We start from the raw sequence: 18,641 nt of genomic DNA, 5'->3' as shown, positions 1-18,641 counted from the left end.
TAAAAATGCCCTCAGCCAAATGTGGCGCATCTTAGTTTATAGGGGGACATAATATGGATAAATTTACTTTTCCGTTTTTTTCTATATAAACAGTTATTGGTCTCCAGAGTGCCTAAGTATGAAATTACATAACCAGAGCAGCATATTTGGGAAAAATGCCTGTGTGAGAAATTGACTAATTTACATAATAAGCAGCGCCACACAGATTTTCTCCGACCATGACATTACTAACCAAAAATCCAAACATACTTTTGCATTAATGTGCCATATTGTCTTCACTTTGGTCACTATTGTCATCGAGCGCAACCAACACAGAACCACCTCGAAGAGTCGTACATCACACAGAAGAGAGGAAATGTAACAGTGGCTCTCTTCACTAACTCACTGTGTCCCTCTGGCTAGTAAAGTTGAATATAGGTCAGCTTGTAACAACGCAGCTACAACTTTATTTGCAATACAGTGGAACCTCTAAAGTAGAACACCATGCTGGTTGACTTCTAAGTTGTCCTCAATTGAATGCATTTTTTTTCTTTCAGGGAAAGCAAATAAAAAAAAAATAAAAAACTGGATTCATCCACAACCAAACCATGTCCAATCCTGGACTTAATACTATTATGCAACTACATCACATTGTCGAGGTTTTTCTTTTTTGCTTTAGCTGCTCTGCAGTCAGGTCAGCTTTCTAATGTCATTTGTTCTATATTACATTACCTGGAAAAAAAAATAAAATAAAATAAAAAGCATAAGCACTCAAAAAAAGGTTCCATTGTATATCAACAAATAAGCACAGTAGTCACAGCTTTACTTTTTAATTTTTTTTGCCATATAAGATCTTTTTTGGACCAAGTTTTCCCATTCGTCTGTTTTTAGTCTGCTTGGGAAAAAAATAAAATATTTAAATATAAATAAACTAGGGCCATCTCAGTCTCACTTATGAAAAATGAAACCGCTCGGGCACTAGAGATGCACTTTGTGGTTAGGAAAGTTACATTATATTGCAAACATGCTATTCAAAGGATAAATATTTGAAAGCAAAAAGAAAGACCTTGCCTGGTTTCCCTTTGCCGCAATCATTTTACTGATTAGGAACGCACAAAGACACAAGCACACAGACTCCTGCTTCCCGAAGGCGAGATTCTAACGAGTTCTCTCTCTAGCTACAAGGCCTCAACATCCTGCCAGCACCAATTGGCTTCATGCTGACCGCTCCGCTCCGCTCTCCTCCCCCCCCCCCCACCCCACCCAACACAACACACAATCCCGACATACTACCTCATACAACCTTCACACAGTGTAGCATTGAATAATTCAGTTTTTTGCAGCAGATCGGACGACACGCAGGCGAGCTTGGCTCAAGCGCGCGAAAAGCAGATGGATGGCGCCAGTGTGCATTTTTCAACGCAAAAAAATTCAACGGGGTTTTCGCGGAACAGCTCGGCGGCGGGGGCGCAAGGCCACGCTCCTCTGTTCATCCCATTACGGCCTTGCCCGTACCAATTGTGGAAGGTAAAGTACAAATACTAGCTCGTTTTTTTTTCGCTAACCAAAATTAGGTTGTTTTCAACCCAGGATTTTTAAGGCAAACAGAAAATTTTTTAAAAAATGACAATTGAGAGGAAGAAGATCTGCTTAGAATGTTGACACAGCAGGAGCCCGCATGTGTGAGAACATAATCCCATCGCTGCTCTCATTGCGTGTTTCCATAAACATGCCTCCTCCACTTCCTGCACCCCACAACCCAGGTCAAGTACATAGCGGCAAATACTAACTGCATGAAAGAGAATCGTTCAACGTGGACGCTCACGGCCATGTTATATCCAGCGTGACGCGGCACACGCATGCTGCAGCGAGATTAGGTCGGTGTTGGATCGCCAGGATTTTGCAGGAGGAAAAGTAAAAGGGATGTGTGGGTGAGATAAGCCTGGGTTTTGCCAACTATGGTAAGTTCGTACTATTGCTGTGCAGTTTTATACACCCGCCATGAGGACGAGGAGCTTGAAGGCTAAAGTTGTCTTTTTTGGACACCTTTGTTGACACGGGGTGTAGAAAATCTACAAAAATAACCTTGGGCAATGAGCAACATGCTGCTTCACCAAGCTCTAAAGACAAAGACATCCGCTCATGTAGCAGCCTCTTGTATTAAATTATGCACGACTAAATATTTGTGCGAATGAAGATTTAATGCATTCACAACCATGGGTGGTTTGGATCACAGCAGGCTTCCATGCGCACATGTTTTTTGTTTTTTTTTTACCGCTACCAGGAATCAACATTGGCGGCAAACAGATCCAAGCGGAACGACCAAGCTTGACGTTTTTGGCAAGGGATCCACGCATGGGAGGTAACTGCAGCTTCGGGCGTGAGGCTAACAGCTATCTACGTCTGCTTGATGCTTTTCTATGACACGCAAGAACTGGATGATCGGAGGTGTGAGGGGAGGGGTGGGGGAGTGTGATGCAGACATGACCGAGGGAGGTTGAGGGGAATCAGCGCAAAGGTGATGAAGCAGTACAAGGAAAGGGTTTTATTAGTCACTCAAGTGGCATGAAGGAACGTCACGTCCACTCGAAGTGACGTGTGTGTAAGCAACATGCATAGATATGTTTGAAAACATAGCGACCTAAATATGTCATCGAGGTAACGCTGCAAAATGGGAAAAATGTATTATTTAAACGCCAGGAGACACTGTCAGGGGGAGCACACTACTTGCTGCATACACTACAGCATGATAATATTATAATCATTATTATTTTAGATCAAATAAATTCTCCATATGAACTGTAGTTATTTATAGACAGGCCTAAATATTTTTATGGAATATTTTTCGACAGAATGGAGATACAATAATTTTAAAAAATTTATAAAAATATTTAAATTTAAATTGCTAACAAATTATTCAAATTCTATTAATACACAAAATATTTGATTGGTGGGTTAATCTGCAAGCAGTACAAGTAATATTAATAAGGTCAAAAAGTATGAGGCAGCTCAAGTCCAATCAATGCAGAGAGCAAGACGCAGTGCACCTTCAGAGTATAAAGACGCTGATTGAATTGCTTTCCCGTGTTTTTCCATCATCTCACATATTTTTTTACGACAAGCGAGACACACGTATAGTGCAGCACTTACCCCTGGCAGTGTTTTCTGTTCGTGGAGGGCATTCTGGGCTTTGATGGCGGACTCTCGGGCGCAGTAGGTGAGGAACGCACAACCTGTAAAAATAGGCACACCGCGTTATAGGAATAAAAGCAGCCACAGAAGTAGATGTCACACAAGAGCACTCGGTAGAGACACAGAGGCCAAACAATTGTGTGTGTGTGTGTGTGGGGGGGGGGGGGGGGGGGGGGGGAGTGCCAGTGATGGTTGAATGTCCCTTTGGTTGTTCCACTCATTGTTGTGCAAACTGTTACAATCGTTACATGCATGATAGAAATATAGAAATTTTATTTTTATTTGTGTAGATTCTGAGTCACTAATGGCGAAGCCACTCCAAAGGGTTTAATTGAGATTGTTGGACGACTCTTCTTTGTTAAATTTGTTGTTTTTTATTGTTTTCCAAACTTGACTTGGGTATTTAAGTTTTTTTCTGTCGGCTAAATAAATATTAAAAGTCACATATCCAAGTCTGAGCTATAAAGGTTTCTCATGTTACACTTGAAATAGTTAGGCACATAGCAAATAAATATCCGCCACTAAATAAGTTAAATGGCATGCTGGATCGCCACCTAGTGGAGTGGAGGCCAACAACGTTTTTAGGTGTTTATCGTAATGGAGAAATAATTGGGATATGAGTAGGCCCAAAAGGAACATGTCAGCAAAAAAGGTGAAGAATATCTAGTTCACAGCAAGATAGGTGATGTTTTAAAAAAAATATAGATATATATATCATCCCTGAGTGTGCACGCATTTGCTAATGGCCGCCCCGCCGCACTCTGGTGCGAGGCGTGCACATCCAGGCAACATCCCTCAGAGAAGAGACGAGGGATGAAGAGAAAGCTGATGGAGTATTGCGGCAATCATTTTCCCCGCCACTGTCTGAATAAATAGATTTGCTTGTGTTCTATTAATGGGGTTCACACGGGTTAGCGTACATCATATTTTCTGACACCCCGAAGGCGGTTTAGTGCATTTTGGATCTCATTTCAACATCCGAATGTATCCAAAGCTGATGTATTGTTGCAGCAGTGTCAGATATTGTGATTTGCGTGTTCCATGGCAAACTTTACAACCTTCTTGGTTGAACTCGGTTTACACGCTTTTAACGTATGGGCTTGATAAGAATTTGCGGGCCACAGGCGAGAGTGCTTTAACGACTGCATAATTGGGAAACCAAACAGGCGCAAATTGCCAGCGTTGCTCTGCATACCAATTGTGCGGAATGATGAAATAGTTGGAAACAGCACCAAGAAATAAAAGCCACGACAACAGCAACCTGCTGACAAAGCAATGGGGGAAGCCTTCCTATTGTGAAGAGATGATCCTGTGCGTCATCTGATGGAAACCTTTAAGCAGCCTTATCTGTCACATTGATTTCACCTCCAAAGAGAAAGAAATACCTCTTCTACTTTCTCTTTGTGGCTGCCAAATCTATCTTGTTCTTCTTTTTTTTTCTTTTTTCTAACGTGCTCCAGCACCAATTTCCTAATGATATATTTTCAAGTGCACGCCGTATGTGTACTGGGAAATAGGGCCGAGTCGCTTCATCTCCACTGTGTTGAATTGCCGTGTAATTAAAATGTGAAGAAGTGAGTGAGACGATGGGGGGGGGGAGAAGCAGAGGATTGGCGTCACACTTTTAGCACCTGGAGAGAAAGAAAAAAAAAAAGTCGAAGGTAGCATACGACCCGGTGCGAACTCTCGTCTCCTGCTGTTACTGACATTTGCATTGTATGTCCATGAAGGAAAAAATGACTTCTGGATCAATACCAAGGTGTGGACATCAATTATATAGACCGCAGTTCTCGGAGCTGATTTCTCTCACTTTCTTTGTCCGTTTCCTTCGCCCTTCGGAGTAATGGGGAAAAAGTGCGAACTCCCTCGCACTGAAAGCCATTTCCTCGCTGGGGGAAAGTGTGAAGGTAGCAGAAAAAGCCCCGCTCGTTGCCCTCACACATCTTTTGAGGGCTATCAGTGGGGCTAGATTACTTGCTTACTTCATTTACTCCCATGACGCCCCTCTTCATGTGAGGGGGGGGCAGCCTGAGGGAGATGGAGAGTAGAGGGATAGTGGGGGGGGGGATCCAAAACACACATCAGCACTGATACAATGTGATTATGACCTGTATCATTGGCTGGGCGGGAGGCTCCGAGGCGCAAATTGACCATGAGGGGGGTAATCAGTGTGGTCTCTGAGAAGCTCCTCGAAGCACCCCCTTACTTGGGGGAAAATAAAAATTCCCAATCTGCTCCCAAGAACGTCATTCAGATACTCAGAAAAGAAGGAGTTGGGAGGAGGTGTAATAAAATGCTTTGAGTCATCATAGTTCTGACAACAATATTTTCTCTGCCCGAGCCTAATGGCCTTGTAATGAGCGGCGTAATATAAGCAGTAGCCTAGCGTAACCTGTAAACCTTAATTAAGTCAGACAGCCACCTTAAATGGAGGTGGACGGGAGTGGGGGTGCTCAGTTTTCCTCATCGCAAAGCCGACCGCATCCTTCCATCGGGCCGTCGTCAATCACGCCGGAGCTGCTCATCTTTCCAAATCCTCCCACATTTCTCCTTTCACTGCCCCTTCACGTCAACCCTCACCTTGAGCTACAGTTGGAATTAATAAATCGGAATGGCGGGAGCCAGAGTCATGGAACGCTCCAAGTTACTCAAATAGTGTGCTCTGCTATAACAGATAATGTCTTCATGCTGTGGGACAACAGGTAGCACCACGTTTCCATTAAAAATAAATTGCTTAATATGATTTGATTTAAAAAAAAAATCCACTTTTTACTGAGTCAGCATTCAGCCGCAATAAAAGTTTTACACCATCTCAGCGCCAAGGGGTGGATTGAGGAGTTTTCATTTAGACAAAAGTAGTACTTTGACACCATCTTGCAGCATCTACATACAATTACGAACCTCTATGAAGGGGGCATCAATTACAAGTTACAAGTCTAAACTTAGCTGCTCCCTCGCATACAAAGATCTCCATCTCAGATCATCACTTCAACAGTACTTCCTTGTTGCCAATGACTTTCCTATCAGAGGGGCTAGCACCAAATTTGACCCAACATAGGTGGGCGACACCATAATTTGCCTTTAAACATAATCTTCCCACACTAAGCAAACCCATAAGCACCAAAAGGTTGAGATCTGTACATTATGTTCTGTACTAAAGTACTGTCACTGATGGATTTCTCAGAACTATATTCTCAATTCCGAGCAACATCTAATGCAGCAATCGTGGCGGGACCCTTCCTGATATCCTCTCTGACCCCTGAGCAGAAGACCCGGACCATTGATTTGTTGCTCCTCACTCACATGGACTCCACTTGCCTCCGACGAGCAGTCAAGCAGATCCATAGGCGGCGCATCCCAAAGGAGCGCCTGTGTCGTGTACTTACACGCCATACACGTGTTGGGGTGAAGCGTGCGTGGCCTAATAAGGCTGACAAAGGCAATAAATTCTTTTTGAGATGCTTCGCCTTCGCTCCGAGAAGGATCGATATTGGGCTAAAGAAGCCGTCATAAAATAGAAGGATGAACTGACACGACAAGGCGGGGAGTAATTCTCCCCGTACTTAAGACTATACACTGCGGGGATAACAACATAACTGGATGGCCAGATTCCATTTCCAACAGGCTCCTAATAAAGTTGTCCGAGGGTTGGCGCCTCTGTGGGAGGCGACATGACAGATTAAAGTGGGCATCCATCCCCATGTGGGCCAGAATTTTTTCAATAGGTGTCTCGGTTGGCCTTAAAGCATGTTGGGAAATGTCCGCTCTGCGCTCTTCAAATCTAACCTTTTCCAGCTCCTTTTGCTATTAAAGTCAGCGGCAGAACTATAAATAAATCTCGCCACCCGCATCCTTGATGAGGAAGCTAATTGACACCGTTAATGGATGGACTTTCACAGAGCTGTAAATAATGTGGAGGTTGCCACTTAGCGCCTCCTGCTGTTTTACTTCTGGGAAGCCAAAAAGAGTGAACCTGCCAAGTGTACAGCCCTGACGTGTCACTCCTTTCCTGAAATGGAGCTGGGTTGTTTTGGATTTTTTTAAATACACAAATCAATACACTGTACCGCCCTCCAACCCTGGCAAGGGATTTCCGAAAGATGTGTCATACCTTTACGGTAAGAGGATGCTTCCTTGCCAAGTATTCGCAATAACCAGCCTGGTGCACAATCGAAATAAATACAATGATACGAATAATCAAATTTGAAAAAAAGAAAAACTGCCCTATAATCTTTCCTTATTTCAATCAAAAATGAGTATGAGCTAGAACTCTTGTTGTTCCCCAATAAAATATTATCCGGGGTTGTCAAAATTAATCGATTAATCGAAACGTAATTGATTATCAAATTAATCGATAACTATTTTAATAATCAAATAGAGCCATTTTATTTTACAATTGTCCAAATCCTCTGTTAGCTTCTCAACAGTAATTATTCATTATTTTTGGGGAATCAATAATGATCATCTTTTGTGTTTAATCAAAACATTTGCAAACGTATGCTTTTATTTGGTTAAACTATGACGTAAATGTACGACATATAAAATAAAATATTATCCGATATTCGATTAATCGACTAAATATCAAGACTAATCGATTCGAAAAATCTTCGATAAAATTAAAAAAATACCAAGAAAAATATCACCACAGGGTTGACAGTGACAGCAAACATACTAAGCAGTGAGCTAGCAGTGTATTCAGTTGCGAGGTAGGTTTATTAGATGTGACGCTCCTGCCGATGCTCGCCGCCTATGAGCCGTTTAAACCTCCGAGGAAGGATCGATTGATCAGAGCACAGGAGGTGCGATCGCGGATGACCGGCGGGCGTCAAGCTGTCTGCTAACAATCGGATCAGGTGCTCGGTCGCTTTGATTCAGCAAATTGAAAGCTACCTTTTAAAGAAGACTCTTCAAAGATTGTGTAGACATGAGGGAGAGGGAAGTAATAAGTCTTGTGACAAAGAGGAAAGAAGGGTAAAGGCACTAATCCTCCTGACTGTATTGCTAAAAAAAAAAAAAAGTTTTGTCTTATTTCATCATTGAGCTGGAGAGGTCTACTAATTAGCACGAATGGTCGCTCTAACAAGCAGAATTCAGGGTGCTAATTGCATTGACATATATTTCGCATTCAAACAAGAGCGAGCTCAAAATAAACACTGATCTGCCAATTAATGGGGCGGATGGATGCTTGGTTGGATGGATAGTGTAAGAGCAGTTTGGAGAATGCTGGAAGCCAATCAGTGATGTCATGCCGGCAGCACTGGGACAGCAGCTTAACCCTTTTTTTTTTTTTTTTTTGAAGTACCACAGAATTTCTATTCATAGCTGCAGAGTGTAGCGCGGGAGCTTTTCATTTTCAGAAGTCATTTTCAGAACTGAAATGAGCCTCCATCTTCTCTGTTAAAAAATAAGCCACATTTTGGCATTATAGCTTTGCTAACATAGCTAACAAAACTCAAATGTTGCTAGCTTAGAAGCTAATAGCAAGGAGCACAAACAACATCCCAAAAATAACCTTCAGTAGTTTTCATTCACTCGCAAACAAATAACCAAACATTACGATTTCTGTCAAATCCACATCTCTAATTCCTCATAGAGTAACATTGTTTTTTCTTTTGTGTAGCTAACTAGAGAGGCCCAAAAAAAAAGACCTTACCTGTATTTTTCAATGGAAGGAAAGAACTAAGCAACTTCCTGCAATGGCAAGAAGCTGCACTCTTGTGTCACTGATCCATTAGGATTCTCTCAAAATCATTATTTCCAAAAATAAAACCTAAACTTGGGGTCTCCTCTTCCTGGATGTTTTCTCTGTCTTCCTGTTGCAACACACCATATTCAAATGACCAGCTAGAATCAGGTGTGTTACAGGAAGTAGAAAAAAATCATCCAGGAAACCACAGGAAGTAGAAAAAAATCATCCAGGAAACCAATGACCAGGTTTGAAGACCTCATCTGATTCTATTGACAACAAAGCAAACACAAACATCCATGCATCCATTTTTAAAACCATCAAGTTCGAGATTTTTTCATTGCATGACTTTAAAGTACAGCACCAAACATTGCATTTAAAAATCCTCCCCCCACTCTCCCTAGTTGCTTCATCTTCCGAAATGAATCAAGCCGGGCTCCGACATGACATTAAAGAGCTCACGCTGTTCTGGAAATGCACCCCACCTCCTCCCCCATTTCATCCTCCTCTCGCTCTGAAGGCAATGGTCCTCTCTGATAGGCCAAGCATGCAAAACAGACAGGCTTCCCTTCTGTGTCGACGAAAGAAAACAGCGGTGACCTTTGAGCGTGAATGAGAATGCGGCGCGCTTCTGCCAAGTCCACCTTCAGATGAGATAAGTGAACCGCCAAAAATAAGACGACCCGGCATCCTCTATGGTGGAATTAATTTGCTGTCCTTTAATAAGACACTGTGAATACATTGCAGAAGGTTATTTTTCACGCGCTGCTCACCACACTGTAAATGACAAAAAGACGCACGCAGGGAAATGAGTCTAACTGCTCTCCAGTTTTGCACGCGATTGTCGCATAAAAAATACATCAAATGAGCTGAATTTAAAAAAAGAAAAAAAAAAGGCGGGGGGGGGCGCAGAGATGAGCCCAAGTGACACGAGACACTGATGAATGAGCCGGAGAAAATTCATTATTGAACATCATGCCACTGCCAAATATTTACAGGCAAGTTATTTGCAGATGTTTAAAGACAAGATAGCATTATGTTTTAATCTCCAACGTCGAAACACTTTGAAACGTAATGTTGTCAAAACATTTGCCACAAAGGTTTAAAGCATTTTAAGATGATTTTAAGTGGCTTAGTGATGGCTAAGACGAGAAACTGCAGGTCTACTGTAGCAATACAAATATATAATGAGATAGAAAGATTACAACATAGCATTTTATTAGTAAAAGATTTTGAATATTGCATCTCCGTCATTTGATTGGCACTTTACCGCCACCTACTGTATTGGAGTGGAATGACATTGAAGGAGATTTGGTACAGTTTTTAGCTGAGTCAGCTTGTAATTTCTTCCTGGTGGCCACCACTATTTGGTATTATTGTTCGGCCTTGGGGGAGATCTGCGCACTGTCGGCGCTAGAGGGGGGCCACGGGGGCACTCCCCCCCCCACTGAAATGTGCTTGGACCTGCCAGGGGGCAAGCCAGATAATTGACTTTTGGGTATTTTCCAATTTTGCCAGGATTTTGTTCCCATATTTCCACCTTTCCCTGTAGGCAACAAATAATTCATCTATCTCAACATTTTTTTTAAAAACTTTGGGGTGTATAAATAGATATATTGTTTTGCAGACTCCCTGAGATATCCTTGTCACACCATGCGAGCCATATCAAACTTGAATTTCTACATTAAATTCAATTCCATATCAACATGTATACAGGCATGCATATTTTTCATTCCCTTTTATATCCCCCATTGTTTATTTTTGTTTGTTTTATCGGGAGTGGCAGCCCACAGAGAAACACTACTATCCACTGCACTGGTTCGGAAGGGGGTGAGGGAGGGGGACAAAATAAAAACTCAAATAAATATTTCATTAGATTATTCTATGATTTCATATGATCCGGCTTGACTGCGATCTAAGGCAATAACTCTGCTGGCTTTCCTCAATGCATGAAAACAAGCCGTCTGTCTGTCCAAGCTACCAAGCTAGTTTTCCTTCCCTCATATGCTACATTTATTTCTTTTCAACCCATCACACCATGCCTGCTTGTCCATACATATAAATCATATCTCGCAAAGATATTTCTTTATCGTAATTAATCTCCTGCATTTAATATGTGCGCATCAACAACACTCCGACAATTATAATTGCAGCCAAAAGGATTTTTTTTTTTCTGTCTATGATGTATTCTACATGAGGAAACCCTTTACCTATTAATACCAATCGGGCAACGATAATTGGCAGGCCTCGGACGTCGCGGGCAGAATTAATCATCGGAGGAGGAGAAGGCAGACTAGACGGAATATTTAATTGGCAGAGGCAGCCACTGTTTAGGGAGGCAACCGGCTGAACACCCAAGGGAGCGCCGCTTCAGACAATGCACATTTTGCTAATCCTCCCGAGTCAACTTATTATGGCCATGCATTATTATCGCGCTTTACAAACTAATTCCGTGTTCTCCCTCGCGGATTACCACGGGCAAAATACACGCGAGGAAATCACAGACAAAAGGACAAGTTGGACCAAATTGCAATCAGAAGTGCAGAACAACTGCAAATTGCTGATGTGTGTGTGTCTGTGTGCGTTTCTGTGAGTGTGTCCTTGTGAGGGTGAGAACTATTATTTCCATCAGGATCCATACCGTGTAATCCATTTTGCATAATACCGTCATTTACAACACAAAAATATTATGTAAGAGATGGACAACGACATAAAAGATTGATTGTGTATCGTTAATTACGATAGGCATTGTCAGTTGGTAAATTGCCTACACAAACTTAATTAGCCTGTAACAGAATAGAAAGTCACTTTGATTTGCATTTAGAAGGACAGTTAACCACACTTGCCACAGTTTACAAAACAGCTTAGTGTGGTTATTTTTTTGGGGACGGGTGATGAGACTGCCACCAGAATGCTGACCTAGCGAAGACCTGGATTCCTGTTAGCGCACAAGCTAACGGTCACACAAGCTAATGGGCTTGATGGCTAGCAACTCGTTTATTGTTCTAATCAGTCAAATGTGCCAATTTTGTGTAAAATTTATTTTTACAGGGTTATTAAAAGAGGAATTTTTTTATGACATGCTCCACCCACATTGTTGCTTCAAACCAAAATGGCTGACTTCCTGTAACGTTTTGACCAATTTATAGAGATTATATGGTCCTGCTATTAAACTCCGGGAGACACCGAGTTGTCTTTCAAAAACTATACTTAAGTAGGAGTGTAGAAAACAACACAATCAACACAACATATCGTTATATCCATACATTATGTCCAACCTTCAGCGGTTTGCCTTTCAAAGCGCCATTTCCTCTCCTCTCCATCCAATCACACTTAAGAAGCTGAAGTTTGCTAGCGATGGAGCCACAATCACTCGACAGCTAAATAGTGCAATCATTACGCAACGCGGGGCAATGACACTTCCGTACGTGTTTGCACACACGCGAGCGCGCAATCACACGACGATGAATGAATAAATGAAAAGTGTGTGAGTGCTTGTGCGTGGAATAGCAAATGGAGAGCGAGGTCCTTGTGTCATCTAAGAACTTAATGAGATAGAAGGCCCGGGGAGTGATGTCTGCTACCGTTTTGCTTTTGCTTTGGATTTTAGTGCCCACCACCAACCTAATGAGAACAAACTAATAAAAGTTATTGTGTGAAGTAAGCAGATAATTTTTTTCTAAATTCCTTTTGAGGTCAACATATCGTATTTATTATGTGTTACTGTTAAGTCATGACAAAAACTGCTCATTTGAACTCAGTTGCTAACCAAAACAGCAGCACCTACCAAAGTGGCCTAAATAGACTGACAGCTGATTAAAAGCGTACTGAATGTTGTTAACAAGTATTGAAGATGACAAAGATGATAAGCGTTGATTATGTGGGAGCAATTTGTCTGTCTCATTATTATTTTTTTTAATTCCCACTTTTAATTGACAAGTACCAGTAATACTGTTCTGTATTATTACTTTGAAATGCTTTGTACAAGTAAAGGTCTCCCCCTCCTCCCAAAAAAATAATACGATGATGATGAGGATGGAGACATCCACTATGCAGTGATGGATTGCAAAAGGGTTGTTTAAACAAATGAACCCCCAGCCACGCTCAAATCCCCCCTATGGTGATTTACACGGTAAAGCCTACCCTTGGTAACCAACTTCATTACGGAAGATGGAAGTTGTCAAGTGTGTACAGTGAAGAGCAACGTGGATTTACACCCCGTGCTGCCTCCCACTCCGGCATCAACGGCATGGTGATAGTGGTGGGGGTCCATTTTCCGCTGTGACATCAGTCATGTTGTCACACTTTGAGGGGTGGGGAGGGCATGTTGTATGCCTCTGAACTGATTTTAGCAGCCCCTCTATATATATCTATACATCTATATGGGGGGGGGGCTCAATGATGTTAAAGAACGCAAATGGATGAATAAATGATGAAAAGATGGCACTAGCTCTTTAAAAATGTATCCTTTCCAAGCGCCTCTGCCCCACTTAAGAGCGTGTTCCAAAGGGGTTGAAAAAAAAAAGGGGGGGGGGCAATAAAATAACACCACTCATCGCTCTCAAAAGGATATAAAAGATATGAAATCATCGCGGAGCTGGCCGGGAAGAACGTGCGTGCAAACGTTGCTGAACTAAAGCGTCACGTGACGAAACTCAAACATCTCGCCAAAAATGAAAATGTATTAAAAGTAGCGTAAATGTGGTTTTAAGAAGATATTTCCCGAGCACAATGCGCTGGAGAGTCGCCCAACGTACCTTTATGCATGCCGGTGTAGCGGTCCTTGAGAACTGTCAGTTCGTGGATCTTCCCAAACTGTTCAAAGAGGGGCTTCAGGTCCTTCTCCTCCAAGTTGCGCGGAATCTGCCCGATAAACAGCTTAATGGCATCCTGGTCCTTCATGGCGCCGCTCTCCGGATGAAGTGAAATGGGTTCCGAGCCGTTCATGGGTTTGGGCAGTGGGATCTGGACGTACTGGTGGTGGTACTGGGACTGGTGGTGCGGGAGCAGGAGCAGTGGTGCCGGGCTCGGTCCGCTGAGGAGCAGGCTGGAGGAGTGTGGAGCGGGATGCTGCTGAGGAGGAGGAGGAGGAGGAAGAGGAGGAGGAGGAGGATTCTGCCTTCTTGTTTCAGTCTGAGTGAATCTGGCCATTCTCGAGCTGGGAGCAGAGTGGATAATAATGATAACACACACACATAGACACACGCACAAGCGCGCACGCACTGTGAGAGAGAAAGAGAGGGCGAGAGAGAGAGAGAGAGAGAGAGAGAGAGAGAGAGAGAGAGAGAGAGAGAGAGAGAGAGAGAGAGAGAGAGAGAGAGAGAGAGAGAGAGAGAGAGAGAGAGAGAGAGAGAGAGAGAGAGAGAGAGAGAGAGAGAGAGAGAGAGAGCACTCAGCTGGAAACCTGGCTGACTTTCTCGAGCACAAACACGCTCACATGGGCTCACATACAGAAGAAGGCACAGAAGAGCAGAATGGTGGAAGAGATGCGCACTTACGCGATATTACACGCTCTTGAGCGACACCCAGTGGTCATAGCTTTTACTACATTTTAGTAGACGGACGGACGGACGGATGGATGGATGATGGATGGATGGATGGATGGATGGATGGATGGATGGATGGATGGATGGATGGATGGATGGATGGATGGATGGATGGATGGATGGATAGATAGATAGATAGATAGATAGATAGATAGATAGATAGATAGATAGATAGATAGATAGATAGATAGATAGATAGATAGATAGATAGATAGATAGATAGATAGATAGATAGATAGATATTTAGATAGATAGATAGATAGATAGATAGATAGATAGATAGATAGATAGATAGATAGATAGATAGATAGATAGATAGATAGATAGATAGATAGATAGATAGATAGATAGATAGATAGATAGATAGATAGATAGATAGATAGATAGATAGATAGATAGATAGACCACTAGAAACCGTAACCTCTCGGTCGAGTTTGACGAATGTAGTTCGCTTTTCTGCTCCATTGAACCAACTGTAGAAAGACGTCAGCAGGCGGACATTGACAGTCGAGTCGATACGCAAGTGGTGGTCTTGGTTGAGAAGTGGCGGGGGTGCCGTTCAATTGTAAATGTCTTTCCTTTAAATAGGAATTCCTTTAAGCAGCACATTCCCAGAGAGCACCACGCCAGACGCAGAGGCCAAACGATTTGCTGGCTTTATTTGGTGCCCGCCCCGCCGCGTTCCGAATGTATTGATTAAAGGAGGCAAGCTACTCGCTCGGATGTGTCAGGCCTCTTTTCTGAATGGGAGCTGGCTGGGCCCGGTTGAAAGTGAAATACTCTAAAGCGGACGGCTCAGCGTGTTGGCCCGTTTTACATGTGCCGAGGCCCTCCAGTTGAACGAGAGCCCCGGAGCTGTCAATGGTCCCGCCGTCTCCGACTATTTTTAGGGAAGTGGTCAGGGGGCGCTGGGGGGGAAAGAACTTCCACGTCATCGTTTTTATTGACCAATGTCATTAGTGCTTTGCCGGGCCCAAGGCGTAGACAAGAAATCAATAAAGGTCACACTATTAGAGCGATCCAACTAAAAAGTTACATACAATTTCAGCAGCTGCCATTTTATTCTTGCTTGTTTGTTAACCAGCCCGGACGGCCAGTGAAAATAAGCCGGGGTCGATTTCCTAAACCCAGGAAGACTTAAGTGTGTGGGGAACAGGCAAAAGCTGCCCTGAGGGCGTCGTTTTGCATCACATGTCCGCGTGTTGATCTGCGCGCTGACACAAGCTGCCTCATTTGTAAAATTATCCTATATCGCAATCAATAGCAACAACTCCCTGTATAGATTATCTGCAAATGCCACAACAATGGATGTCAGTAAATGAGGAAAAAGATTCAACATGATATCCGTTCATGATAACTGACTTCACTTAAAAGTAACTCAAACTGGGTCAAATAATTAACCCAGCATTGGATCCAAATCTGGCCATCGAGTTTGACATCTATGATTCAAAACCTTCAATGAAGCTAACGTGCATGCTATACTTAACGTCCGTGGAGCCTGGAAGTAATCGGTTGCTCCTCTCTTCAGACTTGTCTCACATCTCATCAGCATTATAAGTCAGTGGTGCATAAAGGTGTCTCTGGTGGGATGAGGCGTCACGGCATCGCAGCCTCATTTTCTCGGATGTCACCTCACAGTTGAGCGGGCATGTTTTGCAACGCTGAACAACTCGCGCTCATCTCAAAGGTTCACAGTCATGTCATGACAGTCTAAAAGGAGAATAAAACGTTCCACTTAGTCACTTTATGTTAAAAAGGATGAACTTTTTTCATTCATTGCCATTGGGGCAATTGGAGCATTGCATCATCCAATACAGTAGATGGCGCTAGTGAGTATAGAACGCCCTTTCTTGACATTGTTTTATTTATTGTTTACATTAAAATTTAAATTTAAACGAAATTTGTTGCCTTTTTTTAGTGCCCTATCAAATCCAAATCATGATGAATATTAAAACACATTAAATAATGTCATCTTTTAAAAAATGCTAAATTTCCTCTGTTGTTTAATAAACAAACAAAGGCACGTAACATACTTAAACGGAGTTACCAGATCTAAGAAAGCAATTTTGGCATTTCACAGCTTAATTTTCGCTTCCAAACAAATGTTATCACTAACTGTGACCATTGTTTTGCAACAACAAGAGATAAACGGTCAGCAGGCGGTCCATTGTTGTCATCTCGTCCAGGTTACCATTTTGGCGTGCGTGTTTCCTCCCAAACACAATTTCCTATAAATGTCACACATTGGACTGCTGCTGTTCGTGTGACATTAACGTGATCCTAAGAACACCCGCAGACGCAAGATTGTTTTCTCCTCCTTATTATGTAAATCATATGCATAGTCCATGGCTGGAAATGAAATCCACTCTATAGTCAACTATTTCTGTAAAATAATACAGAGAATGTTGGACTGTTATAAAATAACAATTTGAAAAGATAATTTAACTATAATGCTACATTACACATCATGCTAGCAAAACAACAAATGTATTCCTTATGGAGCAGCAACTTTAGACCTCACCATTATTATCACTCGTCTAATTTGTTTCCTTTTCCAACAAAGTACGGTAAATTGTGAGACGACACAAACGCTAGACTGAATAAAATAGTTAAACGTTTACTTACTGTTTTAAACCACCAGAGGGCAGCAACGTTCCATTTTTCCCGAGGCCACAACTCACCGAGTAAAAGTGTCACTCATTTTTGTCGCCGGCAAATAATTGTTAAAATGTTGCCCATTGAGAACAATGACAATTTATTAGATTAAAAAGTATGTATTTACCATCATATAAAAGATTGAATGCATTTTATTGTATTTATTAAATTCATAATTTGTTATTTTGTCTTTGTTCATTTAAAAAACAATTTGGATGTCGATAAGTCAAACCCCATTGGAACCAAATACATCAATGAAAAGATGGCAAAAAATAATGAAGTCGGATTTCAATCAAAGAAATAATTGAGTTCCTGAGTTGCTACTGATTGCAACTTTTTGTCAACTGTTGTCAACAAGTCACCTGTAGATTTTGTTCACGTGCAGGAGCACCATCTGCATCAACGAGAGCCCAAACAAGCAGACCACAATTGGAACAGCCATTTTGTTTGGCAGCCATCACTGCCGGTAATCCACCCAGTTGTGTTGCTGTCACTCACTGCGAGATTTGCCACAGCATGAGATGTCATTGTATTTATTCCAGGAATGCCCCGCTGGGTTTGTTAAATCTTTTCCCACCATATAAACACAAATGCATTCACGCCAGCGTCCCACATTTAAAAACAGGGACCGGTTTTAATCAAGATTAATGTAGTCGGTGGCATTTGTGTCATTCGTAAATCAGACTTGGGGATTACATTTATTAGGGACGACAGTTAGAGTAAATGTTTGTGGGCTTGCCAAGGGGTGCTGAAGAAATGTTTGTAACAAACGTTACAAGAAAACAAACAAAATACAGTTTGGTCAGCTGAGTATGATTAGCTGAGTCAATGTGATGTCATTTTCAGTCAACAGCAAGTGACAAAATGGCCGCCCCCTTGAATTGGATAAAAATCGATGGATTTTGCAACTTAATTTAACTTCCACAAGTGGAATATTATTAAGAATGCCGTGTTTAGATGAGTAGGGGTGCACAGAACATATTATTGTAACAACATTTCTGGACTTGACATCCTCTTCAAGAGTCTAAAACCATTTTTAAGGACGTTTTCTTATCTCTGCCTTTGTTACACTTCGCAATCTTTTCATTTAATCTCGGTTAACATGGTTGAGCAAGACATGTAATACGAAGATTAGCCCTAACTCGTGCTTGGAAAATCAATTGAGATGAGGGGAAACTCCACTGCATGCCACTGTATCAAGCTTTAGAAGTTCCTCCATATCTGTGGAAACAGCGGGAAAAAGGTCGAGTGGGAATTCATTGGTAGACCAATGAAATTGGGTGCAGAGGATGAAAGTCTCATCAAGTGAACTTTGCTTTGAAATGTAGCGATGTGAAGCTGCAGCACTAGCTCCCGAATGACAGAAGCCAATTACAGGCCAAAAAGCCATTCCTCCATGGCGGAAACAGATCGTATAGTGACTCACCAGTTCATGAAAAGAATTGAGAAAAACTGGGGAGCACAAAAAACATCACTGTGGTCTCTTGAGGGAGGGAAAAAAGAGGCATTGGTACAGTGTGCAGTATTAAAAGAAGAAATATTTTGAATGATACAGAAGTCCCACCCACATAATAAATAAATAA

At 42.1% G+C, this 18,641-nt stretch overlaps 1 protein-coding gene across 5 annotated transcripts in view; it reads right to left on the bottom strand.

Annotated features, from left to right (window-relative positions):
• The window catches only part of celf5a (cugbp, Elav-like family member 5a), a 135,913-nt gene extending 121,273 nt beyond the window's left edge, over nt 1–14,640 (bottom strand). For 2 of the 5 annotated variants that reach the window (XM_049732274.2, XM_049732273.2), the window contains exons 1-2: nt 13,615–14,640; nt 3,130–3,212 (exon numbers count right to left, since the gene is read on the bottom strand). In XM_049732274.2, the coding sequence (XP_049588231.1) occupies nt 3,130–3,212; nt 13,615–14,008 (477 nt within the window). In that variant the 5' untranslated portion in view covers nt 14,009–14,640. The remainder of the gene's footprint in view (nt 1–3,129; nt 3,213–13,614) is intronic. The other 3 variants (XM_049732271.2, XM_049732275.2, XM_049732272.2) reach the window with 2 other exon arrangements.
• Nucleotides 14,641–18,641: the final 4,001 nt, after the last annotated feature.

Source organism: Syngnathus scovelli, chromosome 10, assembly GCF_024217435.2.
Source record: "Syngnathus scovelli strain Florida chromosome 10, RoL_Ssco_1.2, whole genome shotgun sequence".
Taxonomy (NCBI): Eukaryota; Metazoa; Chordata; class Actinopteri; order Syngnathiformes; family Syngnathidae; genus Syngnathus; species Syngnathus scovelli.
This window is presented reverse-complemented; position numbering and strand designations above follow the sequence as displayed.